This window comes from Diplotaxodon limnothrissa, linkage group LG5 (genome assembly GCF_057381915.1).
Source record: "Diplotaxodon limnothrissa isolate DT_005_m linkage group LG5, D_limnothrissa_male_GT1.1, whole genome shotgun sequence".
In the NCBI taxonomy this organism is placed as follows: Eukaryota; Metazoa; Chordata; class Actinopteri; order Cichliformes; family Cichlidae; genus Diplotaxodon; species Diplotaxodon limnothrissa.
Genome location: NC_140600.1, coordinates 1,243,617 through 1,266,110, shown reverse-complemented (window position 1 = coordinate 1,266,110; position 22,494 = coordinate 1,243,617). Strand labels below are relative to the sequence as shown.

The following is a 22,494-nucleotide window of genomic DNA, read 5'->3' as shown; positions in this document are numbered from 1 at the left end:
AGTGATGTCATGTTTTGTGACTCGGACCCAGGCACAGAGAGACTTGATGAATTTAAGAATCTTATGATTTAATAAAGAAATTTGCAGACTTGCACAGAGATGGTAAAGTTATGATGACTGATGACGGAGATGAAGACAGCAGACGATGAGGACAGGGAGGAGCAGGGGTTTAAATGCACCGAGGAGACAGTCAGAGGGAACTCGGGACAACATTTAAGGACGCAGGGACTGACAGAGACGGGTTTATCTTGGCTGGCTGGGCAGCTCTCTGGGTGCTCAGCACCCCCAAATCTCTGATCCTAGAATCGCCCCTGGGTTGTACACGTTGTCATTAACGTGGCTTCACGCCACATCAGCCGCTTTGCTCGTTACAACACCGGTGTGGGCGCATGAGGACGCTGTCATAGCCTGTCAGCGACGTTGATTGGCTGCGTATATGGTTCTGATCCCATACAGGAGCAGCCAGTCACTGACTCACACTGCAGCACAGAGTTGTTCAAGTATTCACGTTAATTGCAGGTTCGATTTTTGCAGCTTGGAGGGACCATGGTGGTGACAGAGTGGGAGGCCCACACTCTGCTAATATCAGATCTGCACAAACACTCGGACGTTTGAAATCATTACTAACGGCGCGTTTTTATGGCCTGGCTTTTAGCACGCGTTGACACAAACATTTCGCTTTTAACAGCCTTAGTTGTTGTTTTTATTGACGTTCTATATTTTACTGCATCATTGTTGTGCATTTTATTATAGTGGCCTTTTACATTGACAAGCACGTTGTGCAGCATGGCCTGTTGTGCTGTATAAATACACTTGAGCTTGAATGTGTGAGTGGCAGCACGGGTCCATCTGTACTGCAGGTGGTCCGGCTGGCAGCGCAGACGGCTTCTGCTGCGCTCCTGCAACACTCACAGGAGGCTAATAACACAGAGCCGGCAGACTACAACTGTAATAAGATTCTGGACCTTCTAGGGTCTACACTGGAAGTTCAAAGTGGTCTTCAGGGAATGGTATGACTCCTCCTGTGCATCTCCCCCGTTTCTGTCCCTGCCCTTTGTTTCCCCTGTCTCTGTGGTGACCTACTTTACAGAGACAGGATCCTCCTGGGAGCTCAGATTCTCCTGGACACACCTGAATCAATCTGACAATCAGCTGTCTGCCATTTAAGCTGGTCCTGACGTTCAGTTAGTCACCGCTGAGTTGTCTCCCTCCTCCTCAGTGTAAGAAGCCCTGACTGTGGCACTGATGAGACCCTTACACGGCTCCATCCACCGGCTCACTCTGCTGTCAGAGGCGGCTGAGGTTTTTTAACATCTGTCCCACAATAGGATTTTCTATGAGTCTGCTGTAGCCAGTGCCATCTTCTATGCTGTTGCATGCTGGGACAGCAGGTTAACAGCTGTGCATGAACTGATGCACAAGACCAGTAACGTAGTGGGGACGGAGCTGGACTCTCTTAGGGTGGTGTCTGAGAGGCGGATGTTGTCCAAGATAAAGACAATGCTGGACAACAGCTCTCACCCACTCCATGACGTGCTGGCCAGTCACAGGAGCACGCTCAGTGGGGGACTGAGATTACCCATGATGCACCACTGAACGAGACAGGAGATCATGCCTGCCGTGGACATGGCTGCACCACTCCTCCACTGAATGCACTGCAAACGCTGATCGTGACACCGCTACCTGCACATCCTCTGCAGAGGAAATAAAGTACAGTTTGATAAGAGGGGCACCTCAGTGCCAGCATACATACTTAGCACTGTAATATGCATGTGTAATATACGGGGATGTTTACTGTTCTTACTGAGACAGCAGGGTGGAGCTTCTGCAGCAGCACAGGCTGCTTGGAGGATCTTTTAATAGAACTTACAGGTGGCGTCAACACCTGAAATACAAACGTGGACACGAACAGACGACATCATGAAGCACCAGGAAGCCCTGAACTGAAGCACAGACCAGAGGAAGAGCAAAGATGTGCTAAAATGTGAGTAACCAAAGCAGGCAGAAGTACCTCCGCTTATATCCACCTGCTGACAAACACTACGAGCTCTGAGCCAACTGGAGGCCACAAAAAAGCTTTTTGTTTGTGAAAGAATCATTTGAAAGACAGGATGTTTCTAACCTTAGACACACTGCAAAAATGGAACAAAGCAGTGCTATACAGTGCTTTCATATGCACACTGTTACAGGCTAGCGCTGGTCGTTGCACACTGCGCCTAGGCCTGGTTTGTCCAGACGAGCAGGGCACGTGATCAGTGATGTCCCGGCTCCATTTGGTGCATCGCTGCTTCTGTGCCTGATTCAGTGGTCTAAGGAAGTGAATCATGGGTCAGATCTTTGGTGAACCAGTCTGTGACATACTGGGAGTCATGGAAGCAGCGAGGATGTACTGCCTGCTCCTAAATCAAAAACAAATACACTAATGTGTTATTGCTTCAGCAGTGCATGAGCAACTCTAGCCCTGGAGTTTCATTATAACACGAGTTATAATGCACCTGCACATAAGCACAGGGAGGCAGGGCCTCACAGCACAGGCACACTCCCAACCTATTAAAAGAGTGTGTGCTTCATTATTCTAGGTTTTATTCATTATGTTTACAAATGGCCAGAAGCAGAGAGCATGTTTATTGATCAAACAGACACAAAGAGCAGCTGAGGGAGAAATGCTGTCACACGGTACAGAGAAGCTGCCAGTTCAGCTCTGAGCTGATGAAGGAGCTTGTTTCAAGCTTCACATGGTGCCAAACAGGACTGTGCTGAGGAATCAGCCTTTTCACATGACAGCTCGATTGGACCAGAGTGAGCATCTGACAGGTACCATGTTTCTCCAACAACCTCCGTTTGATCTGAAGTTAGAGTCCATCCAGGTCTACCTGACTCACCGATACATAAAGCTGAATATCATCTGCACAGGAATGAAACCGCACGCTACGCCTTCGAACGCTCAGCACTGTTCCAGCTCGACTCCACCACCCACCAGTGTGTGTGGACTTCATGTTCTCACTGTGTTTGTGTGGGTTATTACCAGGTACTCCGCCTTCCCTCCACAGTCAGGTGGAGTTAGGCTGTCTCTGTGTGTTAACCCTGCATCATATTTGCAATCAGTCCATGGGCCTCTCGCCCTGTGGTAGCTCAGAGGCTCCACCCTCCACGACCCCGATAAGAAGAAGAAGAGGAAGAATGAATGGATGTCTCTGAGTGAGCTGATGCTGCCACAGGAGAAAGGAACTGGTCCCAGCAGTGCAGCTCAGCGTGTGACTCCCATCGTCAGGAATAAATGAAACTGCCGCACTTAATTCATGCTGTAATCGCTCTAATAGGATATTATGGTGGACAGCATGGAACGCTGCACTGAGGTCGAGCAGGACAAGCACAGAGATGAGTCCACTGTCAGAGAAGATCGTCTGTAACCTTCACTGAAGCCGTTTCTGTGCTGAGCTCTGAAACCTGACTGAAACTCTTCAATAAGCAGAGGATCTGTTAGCTGTTTACTCTCTCCACACTGAGAGGATGTTTGAATGAAATCAGTTCATTCGATGTGTGTGCCAGTGTTGCACTAATACGAGCTCACCCCAGTGATACGAATGAAGGAGACAGAACATATTTCAGTCACGGCTTTTTCTCCTTTGGCATCAACACAAATTCAGCATCAACAACACAAACAGTAATCAGTGCGCTGTAATTACACTGCTGCTGCACAGTGAAAAATCAGAGCCAAACATAAATAATGTTACTAGTGTTACATGGAGACATTTAAAGTACAGTGTAGTGTAATAGTACTGCAATGAGACAAACACAGTGTCCTGAAAAGCTCCTGGAGTCAGTGTGTAACCAGCCTGCAGTGATGCAAGGCTTCACAAACACAGCAGACTGTAGTGTGACTGTTTCAGGCAGCATGCAACAGCAGCTGCAGTGCTGAATCTCCAGAACAAATGTTGAGGGGCCCTGCTGGGAGCTGCCACCTGTGGATGTGAGCTGAGGGTCCTGACACGCTAAAGCTGGAGGGGGCTGCTACAGACCAGTGTTTCACTGGGGGGATTTCTCTACATCAGTGTGGGACATCAAGCTTTTCTTTAAGGGTGCGTGGCTGTGCTGGGGAACCCTAACTACATGATTAGGGTCCCGGGGCTCCGCCTTCCTGCATGGTGGTGGGGGGGGCAGGAACCTTGTGGAACGGAGTCTCCTTGTAAATGAACCAGCAGTTACCTGCCCACAGGATCAGGTTCAGAAAGCCAAAAATCTGCAGAAACACATGAAAACACAAGTGATGACATTAAAATGTAAAACATGAGAAAAAGAAGACAGAAAAACATTTCTGCCACATTTCAAAAGAGCCGTGAGCTAAACTGTTACCTTAAATCAAAGATGACTGAGCTGGCCTCAGTAACTACAGCTTCAACACACTCATTCACACAATATTTAAAGAGAACGTGTCGTTGTTTGGAGTTAACTTCTGCTGCAGAGGTCCAACTGTACTTAAATGGTTTTAAACATAACACATGAAATACTTCTTTACAAGTGAAAAAGTCCAAAGCAGCTTGTTTGAAGACGTTTCTATCAGCAAAGCCAGCTGAACCTTTATATTGATATAGTAAACTGGTGCAGGGGAACACAAGCGGTTTCAGTTTTACTGATAGTGAACAGACTGAAGCTGACTTTACATTTAAACCTGAACAGCTGTGATCAGCTGACCCTGCTGCTGCTGCTCTGAGGTTTACTGATCTTACACAACTTCATTCAAACAAAGATGCAAACACGCTTCAGGAGTTCTCCTGGTTGGCTGAGCTAACAGCACAGCAGCTGATATGCAGCTGGATCATGAGCATCATGTCTCCATATTCTGTGCTACCCTTTATGTAACCCAACTATAGCAGCACAGCGTTACTGTGGTCAGCTTTATATCCCACAAAGTATTTCAATAACAGAAAGGCTGCTGGATGTTTCCCACTATGAAAGAAACAAGTCCATATAGAGATGTGACCTTTAGCAGGTGCATGGTTCCTGTTCTCAGCTATCACATTCACCTCGGCATCAAACGTCGCTTCGTTAGTTCAGTCACAAGCTGCCATGCTTTCCCACCCACTGATGACATCAGCCTTTTACAGCTGGGGGCCAAACAAACAAACAAACAAACAAACAAACAAACGTACATGAGGATTTTCCCGGTGTAGGACTGAGACAACCTCTCTTCTTCCTGTTCTGTCCCATCTGTCTGAGCTTTTCCATCTCTGAGTGAACTTCACACAGTTTGTGCGTTTGCTGTTAATTGTTGAACATATTAAAGTTGATATGACCGGCCACGTAAAAACAAGTTGCTGCCTTTACACGCTCTCACCTTCTGCAGGGCTCGATGAAGCACCACAAACACCACTTATGAACCTTTGCATTCATTTGAAAAACAACAACCATGGACCCAGTTTGACCAGATTCCTCTCGCTGTACATGATTACACCACTGGGACTGCCTGTGTGTTACTGCTTAGGCTCACTGGGAAACTGGTGAACACTCCCTGTTCCACAAGCTCTTACAGTTGATATGTACGGTGGCCCCTAGAGACAAAACACGTGCAAACTCCAAAACACAACGGAAGTGCTCCAGGACGCTAGGGGCAGTGTTGAGCTTTTGTTACCTAGTAACTACACAAGCCAGGAAGTACCAATGACCGGATTTGGGCTGTATCCCAATTCAGGGTTTGCAGCCTTAAAGGCCACATTTTAAGGTCGATTACATCACAGCAACATGGCGAAGGGTGTCCCAATTCAAAGGCTGCTCGAAATGCGGCCCTCAAATGCATCCTTCATTTCCCTGAATTTTAAGGATGGGTCGGTGTAGACTTCATGGCCCAACATACAGTGGGGCAAAAAAGTATTTAGTCAGCCACCGATTGTGCAAGTTCCCCCACTTAAAATGATGACAGAGGTCAGTAATTTGCACCAGAGGTACACTTCAACTCTCCAGGAAAGCTCTCCAGCGAGTAGTGCGGTGCTCTGAACGGATAATTGGAGGTGAGCTTCCCTCCCTCCAAGACATCTACAGGAAGCGGTGCCTGAGGAAAGCGGGGAGGATCATCAAGGACTCCAGTCACCCCAGCCATAAACTGTTCAGACTACTTCCATCAGGAAGGAGGTTCTGCAGCATCCGGTCCCGTACCAGCAGACTGAGAGACAGCTTCTTCCATCAGGCCATCAGACTGCTGAACACTTCATAGACACCTCAGCTTCACTACTGGAACTTCAACATTATGCACTCCACACTGTACAGTAATGCCACTGTTTTGCACATATTCAACTCTGTATATTTTTATATATTTTATTTATTGTTTACTCTATTTAATTTGTAAAATGTGTACACACACACACACACACACACACACACACACACACACACACACACACACACACAGAAAAATATTTAGTATACACATCCAGAAATGCATACACTATTATATATTGTACATATATTTATTAGTTTCAGATGTAGCCATTCTTGTATCTTGCTTGTTTACATTATTGTATTTTGCACAACTCTGTTGCTTGTGAAGCTCGCACACAAGAATTTCACTCACATGTGCTGTACCAATGTACCTGCACATGTGATGTGACAATAAAAGTGATTTGATTTGATTTCAACTGTGAGAGACAGAATGTGAAAAAAAAATCCATGAATCCACATGGTAGGATTTGTAAAGAATTTATTGGTAAATCAGGGTGGAAAATAAGTATTTGGTCAATAACAAAAATACAACTCAATACTTTGTAACATAACCTTTGTTGGCAATAACAGAGGTCAAACGTTTACTATAGGTCTTTACCAGGTTTGCACACACAGTAGCTGGTATTTTGGCCCATTCCTCCATGCAGATCTTCTCGAGAGCAGTGATGTTTTGGGGCTGTCGCCGAGCAACACGGACTTTCAACTCCCGCCACAGATTTTCTATGAGGTTGAGGTCTGGAGACTGGCTAGGCCACTCCAGGACTTTCAAATGCTTCTTACGGAGCCACTCCTTTGTTGCCCGGGCGGTGTGTTTTGGATCATGTTGGAAGACCCAGCCTCGTTTCATCTTCAAAGTTCTCACTGATGGAAGGAGGTTTTGGCTCAAAATCTCACGATACATGGCCCCATTCATTCTGTCCTTAACACGGATCAGTCGTCCTGTCCCCTTGGCAGAAAAACAGCCCCATAGCATGATGTTTCCACCCCCATGCTTCACAGTAGGTATGGTGTTCTTGGGATGCAACTCAGTATTCTTCTTCCTCCAAACACGACGAGTTGAGTTTATACCAAAAAGTTCTACTTTGGTTTCATCTGACCACATGACATTCTCCCAATCCTCTGCTGTATCATCCATGTGCTCTCTGGCAAACTTCAGACGGGCCTGGACATGCACTGGCTTCAGCAGCGGAACACGTCTGGCACTGCGGGATTTGATTCCCTGCCGTTGTAGTGTGTTACTGATGGTGACCTTTGTTACTTTGGTCCCAGCTCTCTGCAGGTCATTCACCAGGTCCCCCCGTGTGGTTCTGGGATCTTTGCTCACCGTTCTCATGATCATTTTGACCCCACGGGATGAGATCTTGCGTGGAGCCCCAGATCGAGGGAGATTATCAGTGGTCTTGTATGTCTTCCATTTTCTGATGATTGCTCCCACAGTTGATTTTTTCACACCAAGCTGCTTGCCTATTGTAGATTCACTCTTCCCAGTCTGGTGCAGGTCTACAATACTTTTCCTGGTGTCCTTCGAAAGCTCTTTGGTCTTGGCCATGGCGGAGTTTGGAGTCTGACTGTTTGAGGCTGTGGACAGGTGTCTTTTATACAGATGATGAGTTCAAACAGGTGCCATTCATACAGGTAACGAGTGGGGGACAGAAAAGCTTCTTACAGAAGACGTTACAGGTCTGTGAGAGCCAGAGATTTTCCTTGTTTGAGGTGACCAAATACTTATTTTCCACCCTGATTTACGAATAAATTCTTTACAAATCCTACCATGTGGATTCATGGATTTTTTTTTCACATTCTGTCTCTCACAGTTGAAGTGTACCTCTGGTGCAAATTACTGACCTCTGTCATCATTTTCAGTGGGGGAACTTGCACAATCGGTGGCTGACTAAATACTTTTTTGCCCCACTGTATCCCAGACTTCATAGTGCGGCGGTGGGTGTGGATAATTTTGCGGGAAAAAAACCCACAAAAAAAACAGTGGAAGCGGAGCGGCCGAAGAGTGAACTGTCAGAAGTAAGTACTGAATATGACGTCACTTATTTATGTGCAAATGTTTAATAATGAAGAACATTAAAACATTGCTGTTGGCCACATGTCGGCAAAGTTATGTGACATTAGTGATGTTTGTACTTTCAGCATTAACTTGGTTTTAAAGCCTTTTAAATATACGCCGTTCAATAGTCGACCTTAATCTTACAGAGAATCTGATGATTTTGTGGATAATTAAAGTCAGTCATATATCCACAAACACAACAAGCTGAAAGTCAGTGATGCTGCTCGGTTTGCAGTCCTGAACATCACGGCACAAGCAGGATCCACTGCACTGTTAATGTGAGCTATGTTATATTGCTGCCTCTGTTCGGTGGTGTCGAGCCAAACGCACTTTAACGTGTGTTTGAACGAGCTGACGGTTCACTCGTTAAGCTGAAAGAAAGATGCTTTAATCACAGCAGTCACACATGTGTCCACTGCACCATCTGGAACTCTTCTTGTTTACACTCGTAATAACACAAACACTAAATCCTGCTTCTCTGTGCTGTTGTGTAGCAGTGTGTACACCTGAGACTGTCACCTGTCTGTCTGTCCTGCACTCTCTCTCTGTTTCTTTCTCTCTGATTGTGGAATAAAAGTATGAACATGTGTTTATAAGTTACACTTGTGTTTGAATCCTGCAGCTTATCACACATTTGATTTCCATGTGTGACGACTGCAAGTGTCCAGAGTGAGGACAGACTGAGGGAGCCACTGCTGCACATCATCTGTGAGGCTTTGCAGCCCTGATGATCCACCAGGACAAACTCAGCAGTGTGTGAGGAAGAGGAGGAGGAAGAGCCAGCAGCAGCTGACAGATGGAGAGAATAGACAGACTGTTCCCTGTTTGTGAAGGACTGCTAGGAAAGTTTAACATAACTGTCTGTGCTGAATCAGTCTTATTAGGTAATGTTCAAATAATGTGATCATCCCAGTGTTTCCAGTGTGGGAGAAAGTACTCAGAGTACTCAGGGCCTTCAAGTTACACACTATGAAAGGCAGCAACAAGTTTAATGTTCAGAAACCTAAAGTCTGTATCAGCAGCAGAATGGAGCTAAAATAAATGTTTGTTTCAGTTCTATGAAGCTTTGAGTATTTTGGATCAGTAGCTGCTGTGTTTGTTGCATCATATTGCTGTAACTGTTTATATGCTTTATATATTCTGAGCTAAGTTGATCTATAGTGTTACATCATATTCTATAAGGATGTTATGTGTTTGTAGACTTTCTGCCCAGTTTGACCCATTTAGCAGACGTCAGCCTGTTTAAGGCTCTGATATCTATTCTGTGTGACTTACAGCAGTTATGACATGGTCTGATTTTCTCACCCAATAAAGGAATATTTCATATATCAGTCTACTCTTCATTCTATCAGACACAGTTATCACAGCTCCTACATTTGCTTTTTACACATATATGTAAGCAATGAGCCAAATTTAGTACCAACATATTAAAAGAACAATATTTGTCTCTTATATATAACACATCTGTATACACACTGTCACAGATACTTGAGTGAAGATTTAAGGTGACAGGAAATATAAATAACTGCAACTTGAATCTTTACTGAAGCTCAGTGTTTGACACGGAGTTCATGTTCACTGCTGTAATAGCTAACAATGTTAATAACTATAATATTGTCCATATTATATTTACATTACCACAGTGAGATGACTTTAGTCTCATGAACAACATCAGCTAATCTTAAATGAGTGTTCAGCACAGAAATGAAGCCCAACACTCATGTTTCACAGTCCTGTGGTCTCAGCCTCAGATAACTAATCACACAGAGCTCGTGTAGAAACAAACAAATGAACAAAATCTGTTCTCCTTCATTAATGTCAACCACAGTTGTATGACACGTTTCCAGCGGTTAGTATCACGGTTGCTAGACCGTCCCACACAGCCCATGTGTTTGCAACCAACTTGCCGTTTATTTTGCAAATCGAGCTCAACACTGCCCCTAGCGTCCTGGAGCACTTCCGTTGCGTTTTGGAGTTTGTACATGCTTTGTCTCTAGGGGCCACCGTAGATATCAAACTGAACGAGGTAGTGAGGACCGTGTGCACAGCTGTTCATTCAGTCACTATGAAAGAAAGTCAGAGGTCCCTGGAGATCCTGAGAACCTGCATCAGTCCCTCACGACAGGTTAATGAACTCTCAGGTGAGCTCAAAGGAGCACTGAGCCGTAAACTGGGCAATGAGGATGTCATTATTAACATAGCAGCAGCAGCATGCTGTGGTCTTCTTTAAACAGCTGGAGGACCCCTGGTGTCAGACAGAATGAGCTCTGAGCCTCAGGCTCTTCCAAGGCTGGATACACAGAGACAGCACAGCACTGGGATCCATTCAGGTGTCTGGATATCAGCCTGAAACACCATCCCACCATGGGACAGTCTGTTTCTCCTGCCACAGGTTTAAGCAGGTACTCAAGGGTACAAACAGCTGTGTAACCTCATCAATCCAGTAACTCTGTCATCTTAAAAACATCCTGGATGGCTTGGGCCACGACTCTGTAGTGCTCAGCTTGTGTTTAATGTGGAGCCACAGTGTGTGTCCAGACACACTGACACAGTGGATGCAGCACGAGTTTCTCTAGTGTCCAAAACAGCAGCACCTTTTACTGGAAGTGCCGTAAGAGGCTGTAGCTGGTGGTCTGTTCCAGAAGCTTCAACGTGAAGACCAGCTGCCTTTTTTTAAACAGAAAAATCTACAGTAAATGGTAAATGGCCTGTATTTGTACAGCACTTTACTAGTCCCTAAGGACCCCAAAGCACTTTAATCAACCTGTCATCCACCCATTCACACACACATTCACACACTGGTGATGGCAGCTACATTGTAGCCACAGCCACCCTGGGGTGCACTGACAGAGGCGAGGCTGCCGGACACTGGCGCCACCGGGCCCTCTGACCACCACCAGTAGGCAACGGGTGAAGCGTCTCGCCCAAGGACACAACGACCGAGACTGTCCGAGCCGGGGCTCGAACCAGCAACCTTCTGATTACATGATGAACTCCCAACTCTTGAGCTACGATCGTAAAGTTAAAGGATCTGTTATGCAGCACGTTTCTACTCTAGCTGAACGCCCATTCATCCGTTCACACCAGCACATGTTTCTCACATTAACACTGCAGCCACGAGGAAGCATCGCGGAGCAACAGGTTAGGCTCGCAGGCTGGAGGAGCCGAGGACAACTCGCTCTATCCGGGGCTACAGTCGCCCCAACATGACATGGATGCAGGTGAACTGACCGGCAGCCTGCTGAAGAACAAAGACTGACTGGCTGCTGCAGTGATGAGGCGAGTCTGAGGGTCACACACTGACAGAAACACAAGACCTAACAAAGTTCACGGCTGTGGAACGCCACTGACGGCATGTTGTGTCTCCTTCACTGATTTCTCAGTGCAGTAAATGGAAACTGCTTCTTACATGTGCGGCGTCATGTTTGTGTAACAAATCTGTGTGACAAACAAAGGACGGATGAAGGGGGCAATCCTTTTTCTGTGCGAAAGCCTGACACGAAGCAGAGGACCGGCTTGTAGCACCTGCTTTCCATTTGATTTAGTTTTCATGGGATTGTAACTTATTTTTCAATTCAAGAACATTTCTTCCTTAAAATATTTGATGTCATGTAAACACAACTTTCTTTAAAAGCAAACAAGCAAATACTGCGTGCAGCTACATTAACATGTGTAAGAAGGAAACCAGTGAGCGCTTCCTTTGTGCTGTTGTTGTCTGGACGTTTTGATCTCATTACTCGACACAGTGATGCTTGGAGCTGTTGACTGTTCAGTGACAGATGAAGCCCTGAAGTATGTCAGCCTTGTATCGACCGCTCAAAGCTGGAGAACAACTTTCCCACTGTTCTGTTGTAAATGTGTCAGTTTAGCGTCTCGCTGCTCTCTGAAAGAGCTTCCATGGTCTCACGCCTTTTCTTTATTTTTTGCAAACCCTCGGCCTGCTCAGTGGGCTTCGTGATGTCGTCACCTGACATGGTTTCACCTCACAGGTGAGCCTGTCAGGGCTCGTTTGTTGCCTTCGTAATGGAGTTGGGACCATCAGTTGTGTTGTGCAGCAGTCAGGTTGGTGCACAGCTGACAGCTCTGTTTGACAGCTGTTAGAGTTCATATTATGGCAACAACCAATCAGCTGAGTAAAGAGAAACAGCAGCATTACTGTAAGAACTGAAGGTCAGTCAGGCTGTAAAACTGCTAAAACTTGGAATGTGTCCCCGAGTGCAGTCGCAGAAACCATGAAGCACCACGATGAGACTGTCCCACACGAGGACGCCCCAGGACAGGAAGACCCAGAGTCCCTCTGCTGCTGAGGACAGCCAAGTTAGCAGCAGCTCAGATCAGAGCCCAGATGGATGCCTCACAGAGCTCCAGCAGCAGACACATCTCTGCATGTTCAGAGCAGACTGTGAATCAGGCCTTTACGGTCAGACAGCTGCTGAGAGACCACGACTGAGGACAAGCAAAGAGCAGAGATTTGTTTGGGCCAAGAAACACAAGCAGTGGACATTAGACCATCTGTGCTTTGGTCTGATGAGTCCACAGCTGAGATCTTTGGTTCCACGCGCCGTGTCTTTGTGCAGAAAAGGTGCACGATGGTCTCTACATGCATGGTTCCCACTAGGGCTGTTCGATATAACGATATAAACATCCATCGTTTCATTTACGCTATCGTTTGTTTGGTGCTGTTGCAAAATAAACTGTTTCCAGCTGTTTTCATGTTCTGATGGTCACTGTAGCGGCTTTATTAAAGGTCTCTCTGTCTTAGATTTAATACAACCACACTACGGACGACAAGCGCCTGTTTTTACGCGTTGTCGTTAGCAACAACGACAGTAACAGCATCACGTGTCCGCTTGTTTATGTTCCACATAAACCTTTCAGAATAAAGTTTAAGATCCTGTTGAGACTTTTCAAAATAAACTGAATCATGTCAAAGATGCAGATTATTTACGGATGAGAAATAAAAAAGACGCCAGGTGCTAAAAATAAAGCTCAGACTCAAACTTTGAAAGAAAACGGCGCCGTTACAACTTGTGTCTAAACATGTGTCGTTTCATGCATCGTTAAAACACTCGACTCAGCTACACGACGCACAGCTGGAAACACTTCACGCAGGTCGAGCTGCCCGAGATTCACAGACTTTACAGAAAATGTTACATGTTTGTGATTTATATCGTTACCGGATGATGGATGTCTGATATCAGGATATGAGACTTTGGTCATATCGCACAGCCCTGGTTCCCACTGTGGAGCATGGAGGACCAGGTGTGAGGTGTGGGGGTGTTGCTGGGGACACTGTTGGGGATTTATTCCAAGCTGAAGGCAGACTGACCCAGCATGGCTACCACAGCATCCTGCAGCCACATGCCAGGACAGCACAATGACCCCAAACACACATGCAGGCTGTGTGAGGGCTGTTTGACCAAGAAGGAGAGTGATGGAGGCCTGGCCTCCACCCACTGAGATGGTTTGGGATGAGATGGATCCAACAGGTGCTCAGCATCTCTGAACTCCTTCCAGACTGTTGGAAACCACTTCAGGTGACGACCTCATGAAGCTCATGGAGAGAGAGCCAAGAGTGTGCAAAGCAGGAATGAAAGCAGAGGGCGGCTGTTAGGAAAAATCTAATCTATCTGACCACATGCAATTTTTTCCCGGTTTCAGTACAAGTCTATGAGAGACCAGTCAAAAAGCTTGGTTTTTGGCTGCAGACCTGTGCTATCAGTACAATTCTAACATAAAGACAATATTTTCGACGTTAGGTATGCTGAGAATAAAGCTAGCTTTGGTGGCAGCCTTCTTCACAAGGATCGCAGCTCTGCGTGTCTCTAACACAAGCCTGCTTTATATTTCTGTCATCCACATGCATCAGTCAGTCAGATCTCCCTGACAATGAGCATCTAGTTGGTGAAGGCAGAGTCCGTGTGAAGCACAACACATCCCAACAGGTCATTTTACACGGTGGGCCACACACAGCACACTTTCTGTCAGTGTGAAGATGAAACTGTAAGCAAAACGCTCCTTTCTGTAGTGCAAAGGAAACGTTTCAGTGTTTCATGACTTTGTGGAGTATGAATAAGAGACGGCTTCATCAGTAAACAAGCTGTAGAACACATGAACACAGCTAAAGGTGCAAAGTTTCTGCTTGTTTGTGGTTCAGAAATACAACAGCACGTTCAGACACTGAGCCATGGCTCTGTGCTACATGCACATACATGCTGATTGGCTGCACAGTGTGCCCATCAAAACAAAGTCCCGCCCCTGCCTGCATGGATTCTCAGCAGGGCTAGAGTGGGCTCCCACATGCTGACGGGCCATTACTAACTGACATAGGGAGTTATACCTTTGTACAAGTTTGACAGGCCTGCTAGAGGTCAGTGCAATGAGCTGGTGACAGCGGTGCTTCCAACACTTTACGATATAACTGCCAAGAATATTTGCTTGTCTGCTTTCACATGCATGTGCATCTTTAATCCACAGGTTGACTATGGTATCGGCCCACCATCTGCAGCTCTTCTGGGAAGGCTGTGCACGAGGTTTACCAACATGTTCATGGGAAATTTGGACAATTCTTCCAGAAGTGCACTTGTGAGGTCAGACAGTGATGTCGGCTCAAACTCATCCCAAAGGTCATCAGCACTGATTTCAGGCTCTCTCACATTAAGCTCGCTCAGCTTTAGACACCTTGCTTTGTGCACTAGTGTGCAGTCAGGTTGGAACAGGATGATAACCCAACGTTTTCCCACAGTGTTGGGAACATGGAATTCTCCAAAGTGTCTGGGTATGCTGAAGCATTATTCTTCACACGTCTACCAAACACTTGCCACCAAACCCAGGCTCATCCATTGGACTGCCGGATGGACAAATGTGACTTGTAGCTCCAGAGAACACGTCTCCACTGCTCTAAAGTCTGGTGGTGACATGCTTTACACCACTGCATCCAACACTTTGCATTGCATTTGGTTATGTAAGACTAGGGTGCAGCTGCTCAGCCATGACTGCCAAACCCATTCCATTAAGCTCTCTATACACTGATCTCGAGCTAGTCTGCAGGCCACATGAAGCTCGGTGGCATCTGCTGACCCTGCACTGTGATTTTACCTGACCTACCGCTTTGTGGCTAAGCTGATTGGGAACCAATCGCGTCCACTTTATTATAATACCACTAACAGCTGACGGTAGCAGGGAATATTCACAGCTGGATTTGTTGCACAGGTGGCATCGTATCATACACTCCTGAGAGCGAGCCATCTCTTCACCTGTTTGAAGACTGCATGCTGCAAGAATCAGGCCACGTTTTAATACAACGTGGTTGAAGGTGAAACATCTTCATCCAATGATCTGGAAAGAGATGGTTGAATACTTTTGGCATGTACAAAGATGCTGGGGCAACCACACAGTACACCTACAGGAACTCTGTGGCCATGGTAAAAGTTCCAGGACTACATTTATTTACATTTTGAGGATATTTCTACCAGCTGTGTTTGTGCAAAGCTAACTAAACATTGTGCCATATTAATATAATCAAATGACTTTATTTCAGTCTAAATTTGATTTTAATTAATGTACTCAATGTGAACCAGTTACAGCACGTAAATAAGTACGAACCCATTTGACCCACACAAAGACACACCCTCACTATACGCCGGCTCTGTGCGGCGTCCTGCCCCACCACCTGATCTAACTCATCAGCAGCTGGTCATCAGCTGACAGCTCAGCCCCTCTCTGCACTCCAGTGTCCAGAACGTATAAATCTGGGGTGTCCTGGAGCCGTGTGCACTTAGGGACCGCCTTACGGTCAAACATGGTGTTTGTTATGGACAAACTGCGCTTTGCACACTAGTCCAGTAACAGAACACCGCCCTGGTTCAGGTCAGGCTGGCCGTTCCTCCCAGTCTCACCCTAAAGGTCTAACTGTCGTTGCCCACATGAGTGTTGAAGTCTACCAGTAGGACGACAGAGTCCCCGGGTGGAGCAGCTTCAAGCACCCCACCCTGGGACTCTAAGAAAGCTGGGTCCTCTGAGCTGTCGTCCGACGCATTTTTGTTATCATCGAATTAGACATTTTATGTGGGGGTGCATCCCTGATCTTAACGCTGAACCTAAAAATCATAGTTTCCATTTCTATTCTATTTTTTGAAGCAACCAAAATCTAAACATCTGATCTCCCAGTTTGTCAAAGACTGTGCTGGTTAATGCAGCCCCTCCCACAGGGGCCTGAGCCAGTGCTGAGCCTCTCCAGGTATGGGCTCATTCAGTTTAACCCTCCTGCCTTCTTGGGACCTTTTTGTGCCACTGCTATGTGTTAAATGGCTGCCATTTCCACTGTGTTCAGTGGAATATAACCAAACTTGCCACAGGATAGTTTTTACCTGTCAATGTTAATATTCCAGTGTGAATTCCTTAAATCAGCCTAAAATGGCTGAGCAGCAGAAATCCCCACACCCATCACCCTGGGGACCATTTTCTGCCCATTGACTTCCATTATAAACGCTATTTTTCAACCCCAAATTATCATCATATGATTTTATTTTTTCTTCTTTTCTTGGATGTCAATGAAGACTCAGGGCCTTGAAGTTTTAATTTTTAAATTGCAAAAAAAATGCAAAAAAAATAATGGCAGGTCAAAATGTATGTTGGTGCCAATCTTTGGTCCATCTAAAGGCCTACTTATAATGACAATCACATATTACTTCAACTGGTTTTTTGTGGAAATATTTAGTTTCGTTTTTTGGTTTTTGGGGCTTATAACACAGGGCGCTCATGTAATAACACTGGGATTTGAAGGGTTAAAACAACGAAAATATAATTAAAACTTTACATGAATATTTCAGGGAGAAGTAGTTTTACAAGGTTGGCTAATTTAAAGTGGAATAAAATATGGATATATGGTCTTTTTATGGCGTGGCTGAGAATGGTCCCTAGGGTGATGGGTGTGAGTTTTTTAAAGGATGGCAGGAGGGTTAAGGCTCTGCATAGACTCCATTACTCGAAGACAAAACTCAATGAAACCTTTGGTAAAGTCTCTCCCCTATGTGATAAATGTGCATTTTTGAGTGGTTTTTCCAAACAGTTTGCTAGGAACATCCAGCTAAACTAACCTGGCCTGTTTGCACAGCCCGCGTGCACGTCTGGTTTCATTCCCTTATCTTTGTGTAACACCTGCCTACCCAGAGTTTCTTGCTTCATTGTGTTTTCTGTTGGTTCATTCTTCCTGTGTATAAACGTTACATGAATTATAAGAAGCATCAGTGACTGGACCTGGTCCACTAGGCTGTAACAAACCATCTAAAGGTCTGAATGGCCTCCTACTCAGAGCGCCTTACAAAATTCAAACCGGAAAAACTGTGAGAGTTTGTTGTTCCACAGATCTATGGTACTGTAAGAGTCACAATCTGAAGCTCGTCTTTGTTCAGTACCATTTTTTTCTAAAACTAACATCGTGTTCAATAACACAAACAAGCACCTGCATATTTGTAGAAAAATACGAGCTATGTTGAGTTACATTTGTGACTGTTGAGAACGAGTTCATGACCTGTGGACAGGACTTACAGTTATTCAGTACACGATGCATCCTACTGCACCAGCAACGAGTTATTTAACAAACAGCTTGTTGCACATGTTTCGACATCAGCATCAGTTGAGCAAAGCCTCACGTACAAAAACAGACTTATTTTTGCTTCATATTCTTACAAGAACATGCTTTTTACATGTTTGCCGTAAACGTAGCCCTATCACTGATATCATCGATGTAAGCCTTTGTAAGCAACACTTACCACAGAGGCGTTGAGCCTGCCCATGGAAGGAAACTCTCCTGCTTTACAGCTGGTACACAACTGCACCAGGCGGTTGGGGTCAGTGGCATATTTAACGTCGGTCAGGCCTTTGCCCCAGGCCGAGGAGGACACGAGCCAGAGGAAGGCAAAGGCAGCGGTCAGCAGCAGGTCCTATCAAACACAAATGCTCACCAATGTATGCATGTATAGTTTTCAATGACACACTGATGTGGAGTTACATTTGCAGATTATAGGATGTGAACATTTTTACTTAAAGCAGCATAGAGGAGGACAAAGCTTTCTCCGATGCTTACACCCATCAGCCATTAAACCCACTCCAAGATGAAGCCAGTAACACTGGTCGTCTTGTTACCATGCAGTAAACCTTCCGTCTGTAGCACCCACATGCTCACTGCTCTACAAAACGTGTACTCACTATGACGGGACCACGGCTGGTCTGCAGGTAGACGCTCCGGTAGCTCAGGTAGACTATGAGTGTGGCGGTGCAATAAAGGAAGGCAAACACACCAACACACACAAAGAACTGTGCTGAAGAGGAGAAGTCGCCCTGCAGATAGGTCTCAGTGCACGAGCCGTTACATGATGGTGGTAGACAATACGGTTTCATTGCCAACCTGAGGAAATTAGAGAGAAAGAAGGCACATTCACCCGCTGCTCCCAACACATCTGGTTTTATTATTTGACTTCAGAGAACACAGCTGCTCACCTGAGTTACTCTTCTATCCAAGGAATGCAAGAGGAAAGAAAGGATTCATCAAAAGAGACTCCGAGTAAGCCTTCAGCTCCACTCCATTACACAGTTTACAGGGACTGGAGTATGGAAACTGACAGCTTTCTTACAAGAAATTTGTCATCTGTGCAACATCTGTAAGTGTGGCCCCCTTGTTCTTTTTAAATGAGGAAACAAATGGAAACTCTCCTGATGTGATATGCTACATTGTGCCAATAGTCCTCCACTGTGTCTGCTTGGGATGAACAGGCTAAGAAATGAAAGCTCTTTATTGAAATGAATAATTAAACAGCATAGAGAATGCAGCATGTTTAGGTGGAAGCTAGTGAGCCAACTTCCTGCTAACTTCTAACTCTGTTAAATGTAATAAATCCTGTTTCCATGGATGTTAAACTTCATAGTTACACCTGGTAAAGCAGCAGCGCTGATCATTTTATTACAGATGGAAGAATTTAGACAGTTTTTTTTTTATAAATTTTATTTTCAGTCACAGCAGCATGTTAACAACAAAACATTGAACATACAGTAGTTTGCTGTTCAGTATTTACAATACCCCAAAAGATAACAGAAATAGAGAAGGAAAAAACAAACAAACAAACCAAAGAAACCCCTACAAAACAACAAAAAACAACAAACAAATAGAAAAATAAAATGTATAAGGGACATTCAGTGTACAGTTAACTATGATAGTGATATAGAGATATGGCATCCGGTCATGATAAGGTGGTCATTTTAAATGTTTCCATGTACATCAGGAATGGCTGCCATGCCTTAAGAAATTTGGTGGTTGAACCTGCCAATGTATATCTCATCTTTTCTAAATGTAAAAACCTCATGAGCTCCGCAAGCCACTGTTCATGTGTGGGAGGAGCTTCCTGCTTCCATCTTAAAAGTATAAGGCGCCTTGCGATAAGTGAAGCAAAGGCAATAGAATTCGAAGTGATGTCTTGAGGTATCACCCCAAAGATAGCCGTTAGAGCAGAAGGATCATATTTAACGTTATACATCTCTGACAGAGTGTTAAATATAGACACCCAATAGTTGTGAAGATTGGGGCATGTCCAAAAGGTATGAAGGAGCGAACCTGTTTCTGCTTTACATCTGTTACACAGAGGGTCAGCTCCTGGATAGAACTTGGCTAACTTTTCCTTGGAGATATGTAATCGGTGTAGGACCTTGAATTGAAGGAGCCCATGCCTGGCACATATCGAAGAAGAGTGTACCCTCTGGAGAAAAGATTGCCAGAGCTCATCTGTTATAGTCATCCCAAGGTCTTTCTCCCACTGTGCTTTAAGGATGAAGAGAGAAGGAGATTGAAGATCTAATAGTATAGCATAGATTTCTTTAATCGCCCCTCTCTTATGAACGTTTATATTAATAATTTTATCCAAAGAAGTTTCCTCAGGTAGTTCTGGAAATGAAGGAAATCGACTCTTTACAAAGTGACGAATTTGTAAATAGCGGAAAAAATGTTGCCGAGGAACATTAAACTGCTTCAGGAGCTGCGTGAATGAGGCAAAAATCCCATCTACAAAAAGGTCTTTGATATTTCTAAGGCCATTACTTTCCCATATTTTAAAGGCAGAGTCCATCATGGAGGGTGGGAACATATGGTTTGAGCAGATAGGTGCTTTAATTGACATTAAGTGTAACCCCAACCTTTTCCTACATTGCACCCAGATTCTGAGCGAGTCATACAACAAAGGGTTACGTTTATAGGTGTATAGTTCTAATGGGAGAGCTGAACTCAACAAAGCTGATAGGCAAACTTCGCCACAATTGGATGACTCAATTTGGAGCCAAGCTGGAGTCTCTGTAGTAACATTACTCATCCAGTACAGCATATTACGAATATTTGCTGCCCAATAATAAGACTGAAAGTTTGGCAAGGCTAATCCACCCATTGGCCTAGTCCTCTGCATGAAATCTTTACGAATTCGTGGACTTTTGCCATTCCAAATAAATGCAGAGATATGCTTATTCAGTGTTATAAAATACTTATTGGGTAAGTAGCATGGGATACATTGAAATAAATAAAGGAACTTGGGTAGTATGTTCATTTTGATAGAATTGATGCGGCCAATTAATGACAGTGGTAAATTGTTCCATCTCTGAAGATCCGTCTCAGTATTTTTAAGCAGCGGGACAAAGTTTCTTTCATAAAGATCTTTGTATGAGTGGGTAACCTTAACCCCCAGATAGGTCACATACCCTGATTTAACATTAAATTGAAAATCTGAAAATGAAATCTTTCTGGCTATAGAGTTGACACAGAGAAGTTCACTTTTATGCAGGTTCAACTTGTAACCTGAAATATTACCAAAACATTCAAAAATGGCAAGAGCACGGGGAAGAGAGCATAAAGGCTCTGACATATACAGCAGGAGGTCGTCAGCATATAAGGATATTTTGTGCTCCTGGTCACGTCTGAAGATGCCCTTAATGCAACTGTCAGCTCGCAGTTTAATCGCCAGTGGTTCAATTGATAATGCAAAAAGAAGAGGGGATAGGGGACAACCTTGTCTCGTACCACGGAGAAGTGGGAAATAAGAAGAGAATAACGAATTTGTTCTAACACGTGACATAGGTGAGGAGTAAAGTAACTGAATCCATGAAATGAAATTAGGGCCAAATCCAAATTTATGTAGAGTATAAAACAGATAATCCCACTCCACCCGGTCAAATGCCTTCTCAGCATCGAGTAATAAGGCAATTTCAGGGGTTGTAGTTGACTTGGTGTGTAATATGTTTAAAAACCTGCGCAGGTTGAAAAAACCATGCCTACCCTTCACGAAACCTGTCTGATCTGGAGAGATTAACAATGGTAGGTATTGCTCTAGCCTGAAAGCAAGTGTTTTTGACAGTATTTTTAAATCTACATTTAAGAGTGATATAGGACGATATGATGAACACTCTAATGGATCCTTATTTGGCTTCAATAGGAGTGAGATGGTCGCTTGTCGAAGCGTTAGGGGAAGACATTTTGAAACCAATGACTCAATGAACATGTCTCGTAATAAAGGTGATAAACTTTAAAGGTCTTGAAAAATTCAACCGGATACCCATCCGGACCCGGGGGTTTGCCATTCTGCATTGAGCTAATCGCCAATTTAATTTCTTCCACTGTAATTTGCTCCTCCAATTGGCCTCTGAATGCCGAGGTTAAAGTCGGAACTGTCATTCCATCAAAAAAAGCCTCAAACAGTCCAGGCGTGTTTAAAGATTCAGAATCATAGAGACTGGAATAGAATATTTTGAAACTCTCATTTTTTTTTTTGTGGTGTAGTGGTGACATGTCCAGATTTAGTCCTAATTTTAGGGATTATACGAGTTGCTTCTGATTTACGAAGCTGATGTGCTAAAATTTTAGATGCTTTTTCTCCGTGTTCATACCATCTTCCTCTAGATTTAAGAATCATAGACTGACTGCTGGGTTGAGATTAAATTAAATTCAGTTTGTAACGTTAGTCTTTGTTTATACAAATCTGGAGAGGGGGTTGTAGAGTGTTGCTCATCCAATTGCGAAATAAGGTGTATCAATTCAGAAAGACGTTTCTGTTTCTGTTTTCTAGTACAGTGGGGCAAAAAAGTATTTAGTCAGCCACCGATTGTGCAAGTTCCCCCACTTAAAATGATGACAGAGGTCAGTAATTTGCACCAGAGGTACACTTCAACTGTGAGAGACAGAATGTGAAAAA

General features: G+C 44.6%; 1 protein-coding gene across 2 annotated transcripts in view; it reads right to left on the bottom strand.

Moving 5' to 3' along the window:
* Positions 1-10: 10 nt before the first annotated feature.
* Positions 11-22,494, bottom strand: part of sypl2a (synaptophysin-like 2a) — a 42,198-nt gene continuing 19,714 nt past the window's right edge. Inside the window, exons 4-7 of one of the 2 annotated variants that reach the window (XR_014906190.1) lie at positions 18,482-18,680; positions 18,046-18,216; positions 1,805-4,240; positions 11-1,694 (exon numbers count right to left, since the gene is read on the bottom strand). Coding sequence is in view for 1 of the 2 variants with exons in the window: in XM_085352938.1 (XP_085209064.1) it covers positions 4,115-4,240; positions 18,046-18,216; positions 18,482-18,680 (496 nt within the window). In the remaining variant the exon portion in view is untranslated. Of the gene's footprint in view, positions 4,241-18,045; positions 18,217-18,481; positions 18,681-22,494 lie in introns of both variants that reach the window. The other variant, XM_085352938.1, reaches the window with a different exon arrangement.